Source organism: Dendrobates tinctorius, unplaced genomic scaffold (assembly GCF_039654945.1).
Source record: "Dendrobates tinctorius isolate UK_male_01 unplaced genomic scaffold, ASM3965494v1 ptg000143l, whole genome shotgun sequence".
NCBI classification, from domain to species: domain Eukaryota; kingdom Metazoa; phylum Chordata; class Amphibia; order Anura; family Dendrobatidae; genus Dendrobates; species Dendrobates tinctorius.
Window position 1 is genome coordinate 23491470 of NW_027361810.1, and position 22905 is coordinate 23514374.

The 22905-nt window shown below is 43.0% G+C and overlaps 1 protein-coding gene across 3 annotated transcripts in view; it reads left to right on the forward strand.

Annotated features, from left to right (window-relative positions):
* Nucleotides 1–14066: 14066 nt before the first annotated feature.
* Nucleotides 14067–22905, forward strand: part of ACVR2A (activin A receptor type 2A) — a 53373-nt gene continuing 44534 nt past the window's right edge. For 2 of the 3 annotated variants that reach the window (XM_073545583.1, XM_073545584.1), the window contains exon 1: nucleotides 14068–14544. In XM_073545583.1, the coding sequence (XP_073401684.1) occupies nucleotides 14490–14544 (55 nt within the window). In that variant the 5' untranslated portion in view covers nucleotides 14068–14489. Of the gene's footprint in view, nucleotides 14545–22905 lie in introns of all 3 variants that reach the window. The other variant, XM_073545582.1, reaches the window with a different exon arrangement.

Here is a 22905-nt window from a genome sequence, read left to right on the forward strand (position 1 = left end):
GTGCTGGACTCGGCGCCTACTCAGTCCTCGCTTTCCGGCTCCATTTTCTTGAAGACACACTGCAGTTTGTCTTTTACAAAATGCCGGTGGAAAGCACGGACTGCGCATGCGCCGATTCCGGCGCCACAACCCGCCCTCTCCTGACATAACAGCAAGACGCAAGACCCCACGGCAACAGCAACACTGGATCGTAGGTGTTGTGCCAGAGATCGCGGTATGCATTCAGTGCTTACACATACTGCGATCTCCTGGGTGGATGCGTCACTCTGTGGGGTCCAGACTGCGTAGGCGCGTCGCGCTTGCGCAGTCTATAAAGGCTTCAGACAGAGTGACGCTCCCACAGTTATATTATGGATAAACTCCCCCATATACATTAAAGCTTAGGTGGGAACAAAAGGATCAGATGATGGACATCCATCAGGTCTTTCCCGACATCATAAGTTCGGGAGAATTGGGAGACCCCAATACACATTGGACAGTTAGCCGATATTGGCGGGCTCTGTTGACTTTTGTCTTATGCGTATGTTCACAACAGAAATAACTATGGAACTATGCACACTATGTGTGCAGCCCTAGACTTAAACCAACCCTCATGTCCGATTTCTCCGTGCGAGTGCTAGCCATGGTTTTCACGGATAGCCCTCGCACCTGTGATAGTCTATGGGGCCATTGACATGTCCGATTATTTTTCTCTGACCAAGTGATCAGCGGAAAATATCGGAGACATGTCCGATTTTGATCCGGATCAAACTCGGCAATGGAATTTAATGAGTCCGTGAAAAAAATCACACAACACTCAAATGACATTGGAGTGAGGTCCGATTTTTCACCGACTCTCAGAATGGAAAAGATGGAGAAATGTTTAAAAAAAAATTTTTATTTCTCCACGTACGAGAAAATCGGATTACACTCGCAACGCACTCTGATCAAAGTCTGATCAGAATAATCGGCCCGTTTTCCTCGTACGTGAAAACATTGACGTCTGAATAAGGCCTCGGGTTGGTTTACGTCTAGGTCAACATGAAGATTACTATATTGCAGCGCATCTAATGATTTTCAATATACAGACGTTGCAAATCTTAACTTGATATTTAGCCTCCGATATCACGAGTTATTGGAAATGTCAAATTAAAGTTTGCGACAGGTCACAAGTCATCGCAGACCGCCGTGTCAGTCATTTGTGATGCAGCATGCTTCTGATTTGATTGTTGTTTTTTGTTTTTATTTTTTAAGCCAAATCCCAATGCAGTTTCCCATGGTAAGGCTACGTTCACACGTTGCGTTTTTCATGCTTTTTTTGTTTCCGCAGGCAAAACCTACTCTCTTGGCAGCAAGAAGCTTGCTTTAAAAAAAAATCAGGTTTTGCTTAGTTTTTGTTCAATGTTAACAAAAAAAACCAGATCTAGTTGAAATCAGTTTTTTAAGCGGACAAAGTTTTTTTGCCAACGAGTTGCTGCTGGATCCATTCTATCGGATCATAACTGGACGTGTGAACATACCTTTAGGCTACAGGTTGAACCCGATGGACTTGTGCCTATCTTCAAACTTAAAAACCATGAAACTATGAACATTTTTGTTTTTAAACAAATCCTTGAAACGGGTCCATTTAAAAAGAAAAATGTTGGCTTGGATTTTGTATTTGTTTTTGTTCCCTTTTGAACGAACCCGTCCTCACTAGAGGGGTCTCTGTCACCGATAATGTTCTGGGCATGTGCAGTGCTGACAAACAGATCCATTAATTGGCCAATATAACAGGTGATTGTCCGTTATGACCTGTTTACCGTTGACTTTAACGTAAAACAAAAGTGTCTGCCCGTGGACAACAAACTTGTGCAGGCTACTTTTTTTCTCCATCCAAAAAAACGGACGCACGCAGGGGGGATGTTTTTTTTTTTTTTTTTAAGATACATAAAAAGAAGGGGTCCTGTAACCGAACATCTCTTTGGAATTTCTACATTTTCCAAACGGATCATAAAAAGGGAAATAAAAACCTGACATGGGAACATAAGCTTACACCCTATTACCTGATTGATGGGGGGGTTGTCGGATGTTGGACCACCACCGATATCATATTGATGCTGACATACCCTAAGGCTGGTTTTACACTTGCTGTATTTTTTGCGGGCCGTTTTTGCAGCCCCAATAGATTTCTATGGGGCCGCAAAATCGGCCCGCAAAAATTAGTAGGAGGAGATTGCTCAATATTTTTCACGGCTTACGGACACGGCCGCAATGCATTTCAATGGTACCGCAAAAACATTAGCTTGTTTTTGCGGTACACCGTTTTTGCGGATCGCCATTTTTTCCCTGCTATTTGTTATAACAGGGAAAAACGGCGATCCGAGAAGGTTTTTTGCTTCCCGCAAAAATCACGGCCATACGGCCTGCAAAAAAGGACCACAAAAACGGGCCGCAAAAAAACACGGCAAGTGTAAAACCAGCCTAAGGATGTAACTCCCGGATAACCCCGTTAAGGCATCTGGTTTGGGGTATGATATTATTAGGGGGGTCTGAATAAAGTTTGGGCTCTAGATTGGGCTTTATTTTAAAATATGGTATTTATATAGGGGGGTCTGAATACATAGTTAGGGGGTCTAATATTTATATCAGGGGTCTGACTAGTTAGGTGGGGTAATATTAATGTAGGGGGTCTGGATACATAGTTCGAGGCATCCTATATTTATATAGAGGGTCTGATAGTATCATGGGGGTCTTATATTTATATATGGAGTCTTAGTACATGGGGTTAAATAAGGGGGTCAAATATCAATATAGGGGTCTAAATACATACTTGGGGATCTAATATTTATACAAGGAGTCTGAATAGTTAGGGAGATAATATTAATGGGGTCTGAATACATAGTTAGGGGGTCTTATATTTAAAGACTGTAAAACATGTATTTGGAAGTCGCCTTGCTACACTTGTAAGGAGAGCTTTTAAGTAGAACAATGTGGGAAGGGAAGCAAAAGGCCAATAAAAAACCATACACCTGACAAATGCTATTGAGAACTCTGCTATTAGAAGTAGAAGGGAAGAAAAAAACAAAAATATCTAAATAATAAAAATATTGGAGAAAGAGAAACCAATCACAAACTAAAATGTTTCTATACCAATGCACAAAGCATGGGCAACAAACAAGGAGAATTGGAACTACTAACGTGGGAAAAGAAATATGATGTCATTGGAATCACTGAAACTTGGTGGGACAATACACATGATTGGAATACAAGACTAGAAGGATACAACTTATTTGCAAGAAACAGACTTGATAAACGAGGAGGAGGTGTCGCATTGTATGTTAGAAACGCGTATATCTGCACAGAGATTGAAGCTTCAGAGACTGGGAGTTCTGTGGAAACTGTTTTGGTAAGAATACAAGGACAGAACAAAGGAAAGGACACCATTGTAGGCATTTACTACAGGCCGCCTGTGCAAGCTGAAGATATGGATGAACTCTTTATGCATCAAATGGCCAAGTTCTCCAAAAAATATGACATAGTTGTCATGGGAGATTTCAACTATCCAGACATTTGTTGGGAATCTCTCTCAGGCAAAACTAACAGGTCAAGGAAATTCTTATCCTCTCTTGCTGACAACTTTATCTTCCAAAAGGTAGGGGAGAAAACAAGGGGATCTGCTACCTTGGATCTAATTCTTACAAACAGGGAGGAAATGGTTGAGGAGGTAAGATTGGCTGGGACCCTAGGAGGTAGCGACCATGCTATTTTAGAATTTTGGATAACTAGAGGAGGAAGACCTGTGAAGACTCAGACGTCAAGGTTAGATTTCAGAAAGGCAGATTTTAAGGGACTCAGAAAAAGAATTGGAGGGATCCAATGGCTGGATATCCTTAAAGACAAAAATGTCCAGGAAGGATGGGAAATCTTTAAAAATTAGATTCTCAAAGCACAATTGTTAACAATTCCCAAAAGAGGGAAGAATAGGAAGCATTTAAGGAAACCAGGATGGATGAACACAGAACTTAAGCACATGCTAAAAAGGAAGAAAGAAATGTTTATCAAATGGAAAGAGGGAGGCATATCTAAAGAAGAATATGACAATAAATTAAGGCTTGCAAGAAACGTCAAAAGCAATAATAAAGGATTTTGGGGATATGTCAAAAGTAAAAGAAAAGTCAAAGATGCTATAGGATTTTTACAGGATGAAAATGATGAAATGGTAAGACAGGATGTTGAGAAGGCCGAACTTTTAAATTCCTATTTTGCATCTGTTTTCTCTCAGAAAGGAAATATAACATCAACTGTTCTTCACTGTCCTATTAAGGGAATAGAAGAATCCAGGATATCTATAATCAGAAAGATAGTGAGGAAACACTTAGCTTACTTAAATTAATTCAAGTCTCCAGGTCCAGATGAATTACACCCTAGAGTACCGAAGAAGATAGCAGAAGAAATTTTTGAACCACTCTCCATAGTCTTTAAAAATTCTTGGAGATCAGAAGTCCCAAAAGAGTGGAGAAGAGCAAATGTTGTTCCTATCTTCAAAAAGAGGAAGAAGGTGGACCCAGGGAACTATAGGCCGGTGAGTCTGACTTCTATACCAGGAAAGATCTTTGAACAAACTATTAAACAACATGTATGTAAGTACCTGGATAAGAATGAAGTGATTAACCTAAGTCAGCATGGGTTTGTAACTAATAAGTCATGTCAGACTAACTTAATTTCCTTCTATGACAGAATCACTGACTGGGTGGATCAGGGAAATGCTATAGATATAGTATATCTTGACTTCAGCAAAGCATTTGACAAGGTATCTCACACAATCCTTATTAAAAAAATTACTAAGTATGGAATGGACAAGGTAACTGTTAGGTGGATTCATAACTGGCTTAGTGATTGGACCCAAAGAGTGGTCATAAATGGCTGCACAGCCAATTGGAAGAATGTCTCAAGTGGGTTACCACAGGGCTCTGTCCTGGGCCCTGTATTGTTCAACATCTTTATCAATGACTTAGATGAATTGAGGGTAAAATGATTAAATTTGCTAATGATACAAAGCCAGGAGGGATAGCTAATACTAGAGAAGAGAGGATTCAAAAAGATATAAATAAACTGGAGCAGTGGACAGCAACTAACAGAATGGTTTTTAACAGGGAAAATGCAAAGTACTACAACTAGGCAATAAAAATAGAAAAGCATATACAGAATGGGAGGAATAGGGCTAAGCAACAGCACATGTGAAAAGACTTGGGTATACTAATAGATCACAGACTGAACATGAGTCAACAGTGTGATGCAGCAGCAAAAAAGGCAAATTCAGTTCTGGGATGTATTAACAGAAGCATACAGTCTAGATCACGTGAATTCATTATTGCCCTCTACTCCTCTTTGGTCAGACCTCATCTGGAATACTGTGCCCAGTTCTGGACACCACATTTTAAAAAAGACATCAACAAACTGGAGAAAGTTCAGAGAAAAGCGACTGGAATGGTGACCGGTCTGCAAACCCTGTCCTATGAGGATAGGTTACAGGATTTGGGAATGTTTAGCTTGCAAAAAACAAGACTGAGAGGAGACTTAATAGCTGTCTACAAATATCTCAAGGGCTGTCACATTGTAGAAGGATCATTTTTATTCTCATTTGCACAAGGAAAGACTAGAAGCAATGGGATGAAACTGAATGGGAGGAGACACAGATTAGATATTAGAAAAAACTTTTTGACAGTGAGGGTGATCAATGAATTGAACAGGCTGCCACGAGAAGTGGTGAGTTCTCGTTCAATAGAGGTCTTCAAACAGAGGCTGGACAGACATCTGTCTGGGATGGTTTAGTGAATCCTGCGTTGAGCAGGGGGTTAGACCAGATGGCCCAGGAGGTCCCTTCCAACTCTACCATTCTATGATTCTAAATAAGGGGTATGAATATATAGCTAGGGGGTCTGATATTTACATACAGTAGGTCTTATACTCATATTAGGAGTACTAATACATACTTAACAGGTCCAATATTAATATAGAGGGTTTAAATACATATCTAGGGCTCTAATATTTACACAGGGGGTCTTATATTTATATAAGGAGCCTGAATAAATTTTTAAGGGGTCTAATATTTTTCTAGGGGGTGTTATATTTTATAGGGGGTCTTAACACATAGTTAGGGGGTTAATATTTATATGGGGGATCTGAACACATAATTAGGGGGCCTGATATTAATACATGGGGTGTTATATTTATATTAGGAATCAATGCATAGTTAAGGGGTCCAATATTAATATAAAGGGCCTGAATACATACAGTAGCTAGGGGGTCTTGTATTTATATAGGTGGTCTGAATACATGGGTAGGGGTCCAATATTAATATAGAGAGTCTGAATACAGCTAGGTGGTCTGATAATAAAGTGGGTTTAATATTTATATAGGGGTCTCAGTACATACTGAAGGTGGTTCTGGCATTGCATTCATGTATTGACAGTGTGTTTGGCGCTCTGTTCATGTACTGATGGAGTTTCTTGCAGGGCTGTGGAGTCGGTAAGCCAAACCTGCGACTCCGACTCCGACTCCTCAATTTCCCTTACACCGACTCCGACTCCAACTCCGACTCCGACTCCACGACTCCGACTCCGACTCCCACACATATTGCTTATATTTAAGTGAAAAATTTATTGTAGTACAATGTGAACCTCAGACATTTAATCATTTTTATGATCCAATAATCAAGATATTTAGATAGAACATAATATATATTGGTGTACTACCCGGTTTTCATTCTTTTTGGTACAGATACGATATGGATAGACAGATATGGATAAATGGATATATAGATAGAGCAGATTTCTAATCTGCTTTTGCTATTGAAAACATTATCTATGAGCTCAAAAACCTTTCAGGTGATGCAGTTTTTTTAAAAAGATGATCAGCTTTTGCAGCTGAAAAACGTATCCTCAAAAAACACAGGAAAAATGCTGTGTGTGAATGTAGCCTTAGATCAGGAATATAACAGCCATTTATAGGACATTTCATAACTTTCCCAAACTCCTATGAAAAAATATTCAGCACATCCTGCATTGAACTACTGTACCCAATTTATTATATATTTTAGGAGTCGGAGTCGGTCCATTTTATACCGACTCCAACTCCGACTCCGACTCCACCAAAATGAGCACCGACTCCGACTCCGACTCCACGACTCCGACTCCACAGCCCTGGTTTCTTGTGCTGCATTCATGTACTGATCGTGGTTCTGGTGCTGCATTCATGTACTGATGGTGGTTCTGGTGCTGCATTCATGTACTGATGGTGGTTCTCATGCTGAATTCATGTACTGGTGGTGGTTCTGGCACCACACTCATATATTGATGGTGCTTCTGGTTATGCATTCTTGTACTAACAGTGTTTCTGATGCAGCATTCATGTACTGACAGTGGATTTGGCACCACACTCATGTACTGATAATGGTTCTGGTTATGCATTTATGTACTAACAGTGATTATGGCACTGTATTCATGTGCTGACGATGGTTCTGTTGTTGCATGCATGTACTGACGGTTCTGGCACTGCATTCATGTACTGATGATAGGTCTGATGCTACATTCATGTATTCATGTAGTGACAATGGTTCTGGTAATGCATTCATGTGCCAAACAAAATAAATAGAAGTGACAGAAGATTCGGCACTGCTCCTTAACCCCTACGCAGTTCCATGACTGCTATTCAAGTCGAAAATCACACACATGGACCGACCGCCAAACTACCGTCCGAACGGGTGCTCAATCCAGAAAAGCAAACATGTAATCTGATTATGTACAAAAGAGAAAAAAAGTGATGGCACTCACCGTTCTGTCGTGAAAATTCTTTATTGATTAAAAGGCATTGGCACGGGAGGAACGTACAGAGAGTGGACTAATCTCTGTACGTTCCTCCCGTGCCAATGCCTTTTAATCAATAAAGAATTTTCACGACAGAATAATGCATTCATGTACTGATGATAGATCTGATGCTGCATTCATGTAGTGACGGTGGTTCTGATAATACACTCGTACTGACAGTGGTTCTGGTGCTGCATTCATTTACTGATAATGATTCTGGTGCTGCATTCATGTACTGATAATGGTTCTGGTCCTGCATTCATGTACTGATAATGGTTCTGGTGCTGCATCTGTGTACTGATAATGGTTCTGGTGCTGCATTCATGTACTGATAATGGTTCTGGTGCTGCATTCATGTACTGATAATGGTTCTGGCCCTGCATTCATGTACTGATAATGGTTCTGGTGCTGCATTCATGTACTGTACTGATAATGGTTCTGGTGCTGCATTCATGTACTGACAGTGGTTCTGGTGCTGCATTCATGTACGGATAATGGTTCTGGTGCTGCATTCATGTACTGACAGTGGTTCTGGTGCTGCATTCATTTACTGATAATGGTTCTGGTGCTGCATTCACGTAGTGACAATGGTTCTGATAATACACTCGCACTGACAGTGGTTCTGGTGCTGCATTCATGTACTGATAATGGTTCTGGTGCTGCATTCATGTACTGACAGTGGTTCTGGTGCTGCATTCATGTACCGATAATGGTTCTGGTGCTGCATTCATGTACCGATAATGGTTCTGGTGCTGTATTCATGTACCGATAATGGTTCTGGTGCTGCATTCATGTACCGATAATGGTTCTGGTGCTGCATTCATGTACCGATAATGGTTCTGGTGCTGCCTTCGTGTACTGATAATGGTTCTGGTGCTGCATTCGTGTACTGATAATGGTTCTGGTTCTGCATTCGTGTACTGATAATGGTTCTGGTGCTGCATTCGTGTACTGATAATGGTTCAGGTGCTGCATTCGTGTACTGATACTGGTTCTGGTGCTGCATTCGTGTACTGATAATGGTTCTGGTGCTGCATTCGTGTACTGATAATGGTTCTGGTGCTGCATTCATGTACTGATAATGGTTCTGGTCCTGCATTCATGTACTGATAATGGTTCTGGTGCTGCATTCGTGTACTGATAATGGTTCTGGTGCTGCATTCATGTACTGATAATGGTTCTGGTCCTGCATTCATGTACTGATAATGGTTCTGGTGCTGCATTCCTGTACTGATAATGGTTCTGGTGCTGCATTCATGTACTGATAATGGTTCTGGTCCTGCATTCATGTACTGATAATGATTCTGGTGCTGCATTCGTGTACTGATAATGGTTCTGGTGCTGCATTCGTGTACTGATAATGGTTCTGGTGCTGCATTTGTGTACTGACAGTGGTTCTGGTGCTGCATTCGTGTACTGATAATGGTTTTGGTGCTGCATTCGTGTACTGATAATGGTTCTGGTGCTGCATTCGTGTACTGATAATGGTTCTGGTGCTGCATTCATGTACTGTACTGATAATGGTTCTGGTGCTGCATTCATGTACTGACAGTGGTTCTGGTGCTGCATTCATGTACGGATAATGGTTCTGGTGCTGCATTCATGTACTGATAATGGTTCTGGTGCTGCATTCATGTACTGACAGTGGTTCTGGTGCTGCATTCATTTACTGATAATGGTTCTGGTGCTGCATTCACGTAGTGACAATGGTTCTGATAATACACTTGCCCTGACAGTGGTTCTGGTCCTGCATTCATGTACTGATAATGGTTCTGGTCCTGCATTCATGTACTGATAATGGTTCTGGTGCTGCATTCGTGTACTGATAATGGTTCTGGTGCTGCATTCATGTACTGATAATGGTTCTGGTCCTGCATTCATGTACTGATAATGGTTCTGGTCCTGCATTCATGTACTGATAATGGTTCTGGTGCTGCATTCCTGTACTGATAATGGTTCTGGTGCTGCATTCATGTACTGATAATGGTTCTGGTCCTGCATTCATGTACTGATAATGATTCTGGTGCTGCATTCGTGTACTGATAATGGTTCTGGTGCTGCATTTGTGTACTGATAATGGTTCTGGTGCTGCATTCATGTACTGACAGTGGTTCTGGTGCTGCATTCGTGTACTGATAATGGTTTTGGTGCTGCATTCGTGTACTGATAATGGTTCTGGTGCTGCATTCGTGTACTGATAATGGTTCTGGTGCTGCATTCGTGTACTGATAATGGTTCTGGTGCTGCATTCGTGTACTGATAATGGTTCTGGTGCTGCATTCATGTACTGATAATGGTTCTGGTGCTGCATTCATGTACTGATAATGGTTCTGGTGCTGCATTCATGTACTGACAGTGGTTCTGGTGCTGCATTCATGTACTGATAATGGTTCTGGTGCTGCATTCATGTACTGATAATGGTTCTGGTCCTGCATTCATGTACTGATAATGGTTCTGGTGCTGCATTCATGTACTGTACTGATAATGGTTCTGGTGCTGCATTCATGTACTGACAGTGGTTCTGGTGCTGCATTCATGTACGGATAATGGTTCTGGTGCTGCATTCATGTACTGATAATGGTTCTGGTGCTGCATTCATGTACTGACAGTGGTTCTGGTGCTGCATTCATTTACTGATAATGGTTCTGGTGCTGCATTCACGTAGTGACAATGGTTCTGATAATACACTTGCCCTGACAGTGGTTCTGGTGCTGCATTCATGTACCGATAATGGTTCTGGTGCTGTATTCATGTACTGATAATGGTTCTGGTGCTGCATTCGTGTACTGATAATGGTTCTGGTGCTGCATTCGTAAACTGATAATGGTTCTGGTTCTGCATTTGTGTACTGATAATGGTTCTGGTTCTGCATTTGTGTACTGATAATGGTTCTGGTCCTGCATTTGTGTACTGATAATGGTTCTGGTGCTGCATTCGTGTACTGATAATGGTTCTGGTGCTGCATTCGTGTACTGATAATGGTTCTGGTTCTGCATTTGTGTACTGATAATGGTTCTGGTCCTGCATTCGTGTACTGATAATGGTTCTGGTGCTGCATTCGTGTACTGATAATGGTTCTGGTGCTGCATTCGTGTACTGATAATGGTTCTGGTCCTGCATTCGTGTACTGATAATGGTTCTGGTGCTGCATTCGTGTACTGATAATGGTTCTGGTGCTGCATTCGTGTACTGATAATGGTTCTGGTTCTGCATTTGTGTACTGATAATGGTTCTGGTCCTGCATTCGTGTACTGATAATGGTTCTGGTTCTGCATTTGTGTAATGATAATGGTTCTGGTCCTGCATTCGTGTACTGATAATGGTTCTGGTCCTGCATTCGTGTACTGATAATGGTTCTGGTGCTGCATTCGTGTACTGATAATGGTTCTGGTCCTGCATTCGTGTACTGATAATTGTTCTGGTTCTGCATTTGTGTACTGATAATGGTTCTGGTCCTGCATTCATGTACTGATAATGGTTCTGGTTCTGCATTTGTGTACTGATAATGGTTCTGGTCCTGCATTCGTGTACTGATAATGGTTCTGGTGCTGCATTCGTGTACTGATAATGGTTCTGGTCCTGCATTCGTGTACTGATAATTGTTCTGGTTCAGCATTTGTGTACTGATAATGGTTCTGGTCCTGCATTCGTGTACTGATAATTGTTCTGGTTCTGCATTTGTGTACTGATAATGGTTCTGGTCCTGCATTCGTGTACTGATAATGGTTCTGGTGCTGCATTCATGTACTGATAATGGTTCTGGTCCTGCATTCATGTACTGATAATGGTTCTGGTCCTGCATTCATGTACTGATAATGGTTCTGGTGCTGCATTCCTGTACTGATAATGGTTCTGGTGCTGCATTCATGTACTGATAATGGTTCTGGTCCTGCATTCATGTACTGATAATGATTCTGGTGCTGCATTCGTGTACTGATAATGGTTCTGGTGCTGCATTTGTGTACTGATAATGGTTCTGGTGCTGCATTCATGTACTGACAGTGGTTCTGGTGCTGCATTCGTGTACTGATAATGGTTTTGGTGCTGCATTCGTGTACTGATAATGGTTCTGGTGCTGCATTCGTGTACTGATAATGGTTCTGGTGCTGCATTCGTGTACTGATAATGGTTCTGGTGCTGCATTCGTGTACTGATAATGGTTCTGGTGCTGCATTCGTGTACTGATAATGGTTCTGGTGCTGCATTCATGTACTGATAATGGTTCTGGTGCTGCATTCATGTACTGACAGTGGTTCTGGTGCTGCATTCATGTACTGATAATGGTTCTGGTGCTGCATTCATGTACTGATAATGGTTCTGGTCCTGCATTCATGTACTGATAATGGTTCTGGTGCTGCATTCATGTACTGTACTGATAATGGTTCTGGTGCTGCATTCATGTACTGACAGTGGTTCTGGTGCTGCATTCATGTACGGATAATGGTTCTGGTGCTGCATTCATGTACTGATAATGGTTCTGGTGCTGCATTCATGTACTGACAGTGGTTCTGGTGCTGCATTCATTTACTGATAATGGTTCTGGTGCTGCATTCACGTAGTGACAATGGTTCTGATAATACACTTGCCCTGACAGTGGTTCTGGTGCTGCATTCGTGTACCGATAATGGTTCTGGTGCTGTATTCATGTACTGATAATGGTTCTGGTGCTGCATTCGTGTACTGATAATGGTTCTGGTGCTGCATTCGTAAACTGATAATGGTTCTGGTTCTGCATTTGTGTACTGATAATGGTTCTGGTTCTGCATTTGTGTACTGATAATGGTTCTGGTCCTGCATTTGTGTACTGATAATGGTTCTGGTGCTGCATTCGTGTACTGATAATGGTTCTGGTGCTGCATTCGTGTACTGATAATGGTTCTGGTTCTGCATTTGTGTACTGATAATGGTTCTGGTCCTGCATTCGTGTACTGATAATGGTTCTGGTGCTGCATTCGTGTACTGATAATGGTTCTGGTGCTGCATTCGTGTACTGATAATGGTTCTGGTCCTGCATTCGTGTACTGATAATGGTTCTGGTGCTGCATTCGTGTACTGATAATGGTTCTGGTGCTGCATTCGTGTACTGATAATGGTTCTGGTTCTGCATTTGTGTACTGATAATGGTTCTGGTCCTGCATTCGTGTACTGATAATGGTTCTGGTTCTGCATTTGTGTAATGATAATGGTTCTGGTCCTGCATTCGTGTACTGATAATGGTTCTGGTCCTGCATTCGTGTACTGATAATGGTTCTGGTGCTGCATTCGTGTACTGATAATGGTTCTGGTCCTGCATTCGTGTACTGATAATTGTTCTGGTTCTGCATTTGTGTACTGATAATGGTTCTGGTCCTGCATTCATGTACTGATAATGGTTCTGGTTCTGCATTTGTGTACTGATAATGGTTCTGGTCCTGCATTCGTGTACTGATAATGGTTCTGGTGCTGCATTCGTGTACTGATAATGGTTCTGGTCCTGCATTCGTGTACTGATAATTGTTCTGGTTCAGCATTTGTGTACTGATAATGGTTCTGGTCCTGCATTCGTGTACTGATAATTGTTCTGGTTCTGCATTTGTGTACTGATAATGGTTCTGGTCCTGCATTCGTGTACTGATAATGGTTCTGGTGCTGCATTCGTGTACTGATAATGGTTCTGGTGCTGCATTCATGTACTGACCATGCTTCATGGCTATGGTAAAACTTAAAAAATCCTCAAAATGTAGAGATTTGGGATTATGATGAGTCTTTGGTTAGTTTCTGCTCCAAAAACTGAGTGTAAGCATACATTCACGCTGATTTTTTGGAGCAGAAACTGTGTAAATCCATAAAACTTGGTTCTGGTGATGTATTATTTGCTCTGATCGTGGTTCTTGAGATGTACTCGTGCAAATACCGCTTTAAATTCTTTATTGCAGCCCTCGGACCAAAAAAATGTCATGCCCCCTTACTGTATAGTTTCATCTATCTCCGCCATGCAGCCTACTCTGGCGCCACCACCGTCCATCACAGGAACTGCACACGATCCCTGTGTCCCAGCACTGCCGCCTCCCTCCAGTCATCGCCGCTCCAACGATTTTTTTTTTCATTCCTAACCACGCCCTCTCTAAGACGTCACTGCGCCCTCTACACCACGCCTCTTCCTGAACCCACCTCACGAACACTTCTCTCCTATTGGTCGGTGTCCGGTAGTCCCGCCTTTCTCGCGTTCTGATTGGTCCTCTTTCTTGTCTGTCATTGGCTGTTCTGAGCCGCCCGGTCCCGCCCTAGATGTTAGTCGCGGAGGAGGAGGCGGCGAGAAAACAAAAACAATCGTTCGGCGCCGCCATCTTGGCCCGGGCTCCGTGCAGCTGAATGGGCAGCGATGAGAGGACTCGGCGTGACGAGGAGGCGGCGACTCGTAGGCCGGACACGCAGCGCGGACACTGAGCGGCTTCACCGGAGCCAGTGACCGGGGGACAGGCCCAGACCCGTGCGCCGAGAGGAGGAGACCGTCCACAGCCCGTGCTCCCGCTCCGAAGAGTAGAGGTTGCCTTCTCCCCGCCACCCCCGGGACATGGGGGCCCCGCTCTCCCGGCTGCTGCTGCTGCTCACTTTGCCCTCCGGCTGGTGACCGCCGCCTCCTGCACTCCGCGCCACCGCCGTCCGTGTGGATCTACCGCAGCCATGGGGGCCGCCACCAAGCTGGCCTTCGCCGTCATCCTCATCTCCTGCTCGTCCGGTAAGAGGAGACCGGGGACCAGCGGCGTCCTGCGTGTACTGTGTGTGACCCCCTGTATACTGCGCGGGGCATGTAATCCGCGGTGTCCTGAGTGTGACCCCCTGGATACAGGAGTGTATGATCTATGCACTGCTCTGTATATACGGTGCGGTGTAACCCTCTGTATATCATCTATATACTGCTCTGTATATACGGTGCGGTGTAACCCTCTGTATATCATCTATATACTGCTCTGTATATACGGTGCGGTGTAACCCTCTGTATATCATCTATATACTGCTCTGTATGTACGGTGCGGTGTAACCCTCTGTATATCATCTATATACTGCTCTGTATGTACGGTGCGGTGTAACCCTCTGTATATCATCTATATACTGCTCTGTATGTACGGTGCGGTGTAACCCTCTGTATATCATCTATATACTGCTCTGTATATACGGTGCGGTGTAACCCTCTGTATATCATCTATGCACTGCTCTGTATATACGGTGCGGTGTAACCCTCTGTATATCATCTATATACTGCTCTGTATGTACGGTGCGGTGTAACCCTCTGTATATCATCTATATACTGCTCTGTATATACGGTGCGGTGTAACCCTCTGTATATCATCTATATACTGCTCTGTATGTACGGTGCGGTGTAACCCTCTGTATATCATCTATATACTGCTCTGTATGTACGGTGCGGTGTAACCCTCTGTATATCATCTATATACTGCTCTGTATGTACGGTGCGGTGTAACCCTCTGTATATCATCTATATACTGCTCTGTATATACGGTGCGGTGTAACCCTCTGTATATCATCTATGCACTGCTCTGTATATACGGTGCGGTGTAACCCTCTGTATATCATCTATATACTGCTCTGTATGTACTGTGCGGTGTAACCCTCTGTATATCATCTATATACTGCTCTGTATATACGGTGCGGTGTAACCCTCTGTATATCATCTATATACTGCTCTGTATATACGGTGCGGTGTAACCCTCTGTATATCATCTATATACTGCTCTGTATATACGGTGCGGTGTAACCCTCTGTATATCATCTATATACTGCTCTGTATATACGGTGCGGTGTAACCCTCTGTATATCATCTATATACTGCTCTGTATATACGGTGCGGTGTAACCCTCTGTATATCATCTATGCACTGCTCTGTATATACGGTGCGGTGTAACCCTCTGTATATCATCTATATACTGCTCTGTATGTACGGTGCGGTGTAACCCTCTGTATATCATCTATATACTGCTCTGTATATACGGTGCGGTGTAACCCTCTGTATATCATCTATATACTGCTCTGTATATACGGTGCGGTGTAACCCTCTGTATATCATCTATATACTGCTCTGTATATACGGTGCGGTGTAACCCTCTGTATATCATCTATATACTGCTCTGTATATACGGTGCGGTGTAACCCTCTGTATATCATCTATATACTGCTCTGTATATACGGTGCGGTGTAACCCTCTGTATATCATCTATGCACTGCTCTGTATATACGGTGCGGTGTAACCCTCTGTATATCATCTATATACTGCTCTGTATATACGGTGCGGTGTAACCCTCTGTATATCATCTATATACTGCTCTGTATATACGGTGCGGTGTAACCCTCTGTATATCATCTATATACTGCTCTGTATATACGGTGCGGTGTAACCCTCTGTATATCATCTATATACTGCTCTGTATATACGGTGCGGTGTAACCCTCTGTATATCATCTATATACTGCTCTGTATATACGGTGCGGTGTAACCCTCTGTATATCATCTATATACTGCTCTGTATATACGGTGCGGTGTAACCCTCTGTATACAGCGCGGTATACTGAGTGTGACCCCCCCCCGTATACTGCTGCTCTGTACATACTGTGCTGGGTATAACCTCCATATACAGCAGTATATAAGCTCTACACTATATAGCCCTCTGTATACTGTGTGTGCTGGAGAATATACTGTATACACTGCTCTGTACGCTGTATACAGGGACACTGTAATCTATAGACTATGTAGTGTGCTGATTATAACCTCCATATACAGGGGTATAGCCTGCAGTCTGTATACTCCATATACTGTGTGCTGTATGTGTGCCTGTATACAGGGACATGTAACCTATATACTATATATAACCATCTGTTTGCAAAGGAATATAGCATCTATAGACTATGTGCTGTATATACAGAAGTATATGATGTTTATACTGTATATACCCCTTTCTCTTCAGGGCCATGTAATCTCCTATATACTCTAGAATACTAAATTCACAGGCATGTGATCATGTGTATACTGCTGAGTATTATTATTATGCATTTATATAGCGCCATTTATTCCATGGCGCTTTACATGTGAAAAGGGGAAATATAGACAAGTATAGTAAACATGTGTAAGACAAGGGACACACAAGTAGAGAAGGAGAGAGGACCCTGCCCACGAGGGCTCACAGTCTACAGGGATGGGTGAGAATATAGTAGGAGAGGGTAGAGCAGGTCTCACGGTGGTTCAGTAGACCGAGGATCATTGCAGGCTGTAGGCTTGTCGGAACAGGTGGGTCTTCAGGTTCTTCTTGAAGGTTTCCGTTGATGGTGAGAGTCTGATGTGTTGCGGCAGAGAGTTCCTGAGTATGGGGGAAGCACGGGAGAAGTCTTGTATGCGGTTGTGGGAAGAAGAGATGAGGGGGGAGTAGAGAAGGAGATCTTGAGATGATCGAAGGTTGTGTGCGGGTAGGTGCCTAGAGACCATGTCACAGATGTATGGAGGAGACAGGTTGTGGATGGCTTTGTTTGTCATGGTTAGGGTTTTGCATTGGAGCCTCTGGGCGATAGGAAGCCAGTGAAGGGCCTGGCATATGGGGGAGGCTGGGGAATAGCGGAGACACAGGTGGATTAGTCGGGCAGCAGAGTGTAGGATGGACTGGAGTGGAGCCAGAGTACCAGAGGGGAGGCCAGAGAGTAGGAGGTTGCAGTAGTCAAGGCGGGAGATGATAAGAGCGTGCACTAGTGTTTTTGTGGTACAGGGTCTATGTAATCTATATACTCTATATGGGGATTGTGTGATGTATAGACTGATCTATATACTGTAATCGTGTAATGAGCTGTACTCAGGAACTATGTATCTATATACTGGGAGAGTGTACATAGTATATTAATTTTTACAGGGATTATACCAGGTCATGTGATGGATGTATACACCGATAGAATACATGGTCTGTGTATATATTTGTACTGTGTATACAGGGGTCGCGGGGATCCTCCTGCGTGCGCAGGGGTCACATATACATTATGTATGACACAATGCTCTTAGGTTTCGCGCTTCAGTTCTTATTGTGGGACCATTATGGTGACACTTTGGCTCCAGTAGTGTCTATTAGCTTAACCTGCACCTATAGTAAGACCCCTGTGAGGTGTGCAGCATTAACCCTGCACTCTCCAGTGCCGTGGTGACTGACAGAGCATTTCAGGACAGCCATGTGCAGGTCTGACGTGTAACCTTTGTCCGTTTATTGTGCATTTGAGCTTGATATGTAAATAATATAGCTGCATATTGGTGCCTGTAATGGCTGTATGCCTGACAGTATACATTGATAACAGCTGGATGGGGCGCGTTTGATAGAGGATCTCGCTCTAAGTGGTGTAAGCAGGTGGCCGGCTATAGGCAAACATGGAGCACAAATCCTCCCGGTGACAGATATGTTGCTGCAATTGCGTTTCTCACGTAATGGAAGGTGACATTCTGGGGAGGGGGCGTTGAGGGTTTTTTTTTTCTTCGGTTTTTTTTTTCCTTAATTTTCTTCCTCTTACTGCTTGTTTGTGACCTGCACTTAGACAGATTCTATATTTATTCCATTAATGTTTATTATTGCAGAACGTCTATATACCATAAATCGTGGTAAGTTTTGTAAATGCACCTTTCTAAAGGGGTATTCCCAAAAATACAAGTTATCCCCTCAATATTTTGAGTGCGGGGCATGGTATCCTGCAGCCCTGTCTGGAACGGAGCAGACGTGAGCGTGCTCCACCGCTGCACCATTCATCGTCTATGGGACTGCCGAAAAGAGCCGAGCTGCGTACTCAACAGTCACATAGACGATGAATGGCACAGAGAGGTCAAGCTGTTCTGGACCGGGCTGCAGAGTGATCACCAAATTATCCCCAATGTTAAGAATGGGGGCTGTCTTCACAGATTAACCTTTAATGCACAGTAGCTGGATAACCGTAAAAGTCAGCCTTGGTATAGATAGCATCCATTCCTCCAAGCTTGGATTGACTGGGGACAGGTCTTGCGCACTTTTTTGAAGCCAAAGTTTGAAGTTAATCCAACTGGAAGTATAAGGACAAGCTGAGTTCATGCATTCCAGGCAATAACCCCCCAGCTAACAGATTGTCATGCACATGGCCACAAAAATGATTTCCTTGTCAATCGGACCCCCATCGACTGCCAGAATGGGGAGCTGGGATCACTAATTCTCCCCTGACCACAACAGTGCAGCCAACTGTGAATGGGCTCTGCCGCTCTACTCATACTTCATGGCACCGAGGAGCGCGCTACCGTGAATGGAGTTTTTGGAGAAGTCAAGGTTTTCCTGCAGAGGTTATGAAGCTTCACACCCACCTTCCCTCACATTTTTGCAGCCATTTAATTGGACAGTGTCTAGTTTGAAGTGGATACCATTGAGGGATGCTTCAAAGAGACAACGGGTCCCCCCTCAATCTTCAAAACAAGAAGAAAGCTCTTTATAAACAGACAAGTGGATCTCCCATGGAAATTAATAGGAAGAGTCTTGCAATGATTTTTGAGGATGTCTTTCCAGCAGATCTGTGGGTTGTTTTTTTTTTTTGTTTTTTTTTTTACAAAATTGCTTTCAGATCTGTTTGAACATAGTCTTTTCATAGGCCAAGTCAGTATGAACTGTTTTATATATGCCCTGTCTACGTTTTGTGAAGTTGTGGATATGTGACTAGCTTATCGTGGTGCTGTGAGAGATCCCTATCTGGTGCCTGCTCTTGGCCGGTGGTGTGGGTGGCAGGCGCGTTATTTGGTTTTAGGGATTGTCCTGTCGGGTAGTTGTGGATAGTTGCAGTTGCTCGGCATTCTAGGATTTGGTGCTTGCTAACAGAAGGAATCTCAATGTTTGTGTTTTATCCGTCCCTTCCAGCCAGCGGAGCGTGTCCTGCCTCGGTGGCACAGCCGATGCCATTCAGCTCGCGGTTTCACTCCTTACTCGCGGTTAGTTAGGTCCCGCATTGTTGGCTGAGTGCAGACGCTCAGCTGTGTTTGTGAAGCTTTCACCTCTTAGAGAGCTCAGCTGAATGGATCAGTTTCCTTGCGGTTATTAAATAGAGGGGGGTCTGCTCTACCGTCTATAGTGGTATTGATTCAGGGCAGATATGTTGGGCTGTGGAAGTGCAGGTTCTGCCAGCTGAGCACCGGATTGAGGCCATACGCACTAGTCTCAATTGAGAAGCCTAAATCGTGATCAATTTTGTTTTTGTTTTTTTTTTTTCTAAATTTTCTTCTGCTGCTGTAAGTGCATCAATTGGTTAAGACCCAAGACGTTCTGCATTGATGAGAATCTCGCTGCAAGTTCCTTCCTGCCGCCCTCGTCACGTGGAGCCAACATTGCGTAATGTGGTGGTATGGAAGGTCGGATGTCCGCAGTTTCACATCGTGTTTTTATTTTCTCATAGATTACATCTAAAGATCTGAAAGCGAATGGATAAGAGATGTAATGAATGGATGACTGATTTACAGTTACATTCTATTTTTTTTTTTTTTTTTTTCTTTCTTTTTGTGATATGCTTGCTTTGGTGTTCATCTTGCTGCTTTTGAATAAGATGATATTTTTCCTGCAATATATGGAATTTCGTGATTGGGTACATTGTAGGGATATTCCCAGAATTGAACATTAAACCTATCAGTAGGCTAGGGGCAACTTTCTGATCACTGGGGGTCCGATCACTGGAATTTGAGTACAGGCTCTGCAAAGGAGCGAAGTTACTCATTTTCTCTTCGCTCTATTCATTCTCCGTGGGACTGCTGGAATACAGGTCTTGGCTATTTCTGGCAGTCCTATAGAAAGTGAATGGAGCGAAGGTCAAGCATGTGCATCTCATTCCATTTTGATGGAAATCTGCAGGGTCCCCATCTTTGGTTTGCTGGGGTCTCATAAGTCAAGCCCCCATAGATCTGTAACATATCCGCTATCTCTAAACTTCTGATTGTGCGAATATCCCTTTATTTCTGTTTCAAGTCATGTTGAAAACGGGCAACTATTTTAGGATTAGATTTAGATGTGGCTTACTGTATGTTTTCTTAGGTCATATTCCACTAGTAGCATTTTACTAACTTGAATCCATCAAATGCAGGGAATAATTGGTGGGTAAATTGGCCACTGCTGAAGCATTGAAATCTGCAGCATGTGAACTTGTACTGCAGATTTCACCCTTTAGGCTGTGTGCCCACGTTGCGTTTTTTAAGCTTTTCCGCAGCGCTTTTAGACAAGCTTTTCTGCTGCGGAAACGCTTAAGGAAAGCATATAATGTAATAGAATGGAAAACGCACATGTTGTGCTAATTGTGCGTTTTTTTCCGCTGCGGAAACGCTTAGCGGAAAAAAACGCAGCATGTTCATTAATTGTGCGGAATCGCATGCGATTCCGCATACATACACTGTATTTGCAAAAACGCATAGGAAAATGCTTGACAATCACGTCAAAAACGCGTGTGAAAAAGCGCATGCGTTTTCCCTGGCAAGGACATGCGTTTCTGCTCAGGAAAAAAAACGCTTGAAAAACGCTACATGGGCACATAGCCTTATGGTCATGCATCACTTACCGCGGAAACAGATCCTTAGAATTGGTAACACGCTCAATGGAAGCGAGTCACAGTTGCACGCAACTTGCGTTGATTTCTAAATCGGAAAAGTAGTTAGCGATGTGTGACCAGCAGGTGTGGGACTGTCGTGCTGCAGTCACCTTTGGTACCACGGCCATGTTCACAGTACTTGCCCATTCATCCCATTGTGACCTTGGGATCTTGGTGTTGGCCTTGAAGTACTTTTGCCCAGTGCAGTGAAAAGCAAATTTATTACTTCAGTTTCAAATTTGCAAAAACTCCATCATATTGTTGTAAAAAATGCTATTTGAACGCACCATGTAAATGTGATTAAAATGTGGAGACGTGTGTATGAAGAAACCAGGATCTTATGACCTGCAACTGAGCACAAAATGAAAGCGCTCAACTCATGTGGAATTTCAGTTTCTCATTCACTTTTCTTTTTCTTGCATTTCTCTAAACAAACTGAGAAATGTTAGACTTTCCATCGGAAGTTACTTTTTTCCCCTTTTACGTCCCATTTTAGAAAGTGAGCGTAAATCGGATTGTGTGCACGCTTTTTTCCCTGAAGTGGTTAAAAAAAAAAAAAAAGAGGGCCATAGTAAATGACGCCAGTGACGGATCTGCCGCAAGAACAAAAAAGCACCAAAGAGCAGCTTCAGGAACCAATGGCCAGCGTTTTCCTGAAGCGTTTTCACCAAGGAAAATTCGTTGTCTGTACTACCGCATCTAAAAGATGACGTGCACACACAGCCTTGATTTGGTGGGTCGCATCTGATGATCAATGGGGGGGGGGGGGTCTCCAGACAGATGATGCCAAGAGAAAGAAGCCTCAACTGTGTTGAATTTAAAGCGATGCCTTACAGCGGGTTACCCCCCCTCTCCATACCGAACACATTGATCACATGGATTTTTTTTTTATTTTTATTTTTTGCGCAAGTCGAAGTTTGTAAACATTTGAAAACTTTTGGCGTTTTTCCATACAAAAAGGAGCTGTGCAGCACCCGAATGTCGATTTCTTTTAAAACTTGACTTTATGAAATATCCACAAACATGGTCCAGACAGAAAACACAAGTAGAATATCTGACACATTTTGGACCGCAGGTGACACCTATTTTTTCACATTGCCCTGTGCTCCATTCATCTTTCAGCTTGGTGAGTAATCCAGGGCTTCTTTTGGCACTTTTTTACACTACCAGCTCCCCAAAATTATTGAAAATTGGGCAGGATGTGACCGACAGCCAAGTTGTGTGTATTTAATTCTTTAATCTAGCATCTAACAATCCAGATATTCTGGTAGTTCGGCACTGGTTTCATGATTGAACTCCATGTAGTCTGGAATCTTTGACGATTTGGAGAGGAGGAATGCCATAGTAAAAGAATTTTCCTCCCTACATCATGGAGGACTGTGCCAGTTGTGTGCTTCAGAGTTGTGCAGACTTGTCTCTTGGCTTTCAGATGACTTTTTTTTTCTTTTATTATTTGTGGAAATTGATTTTGGCATGTATAATGT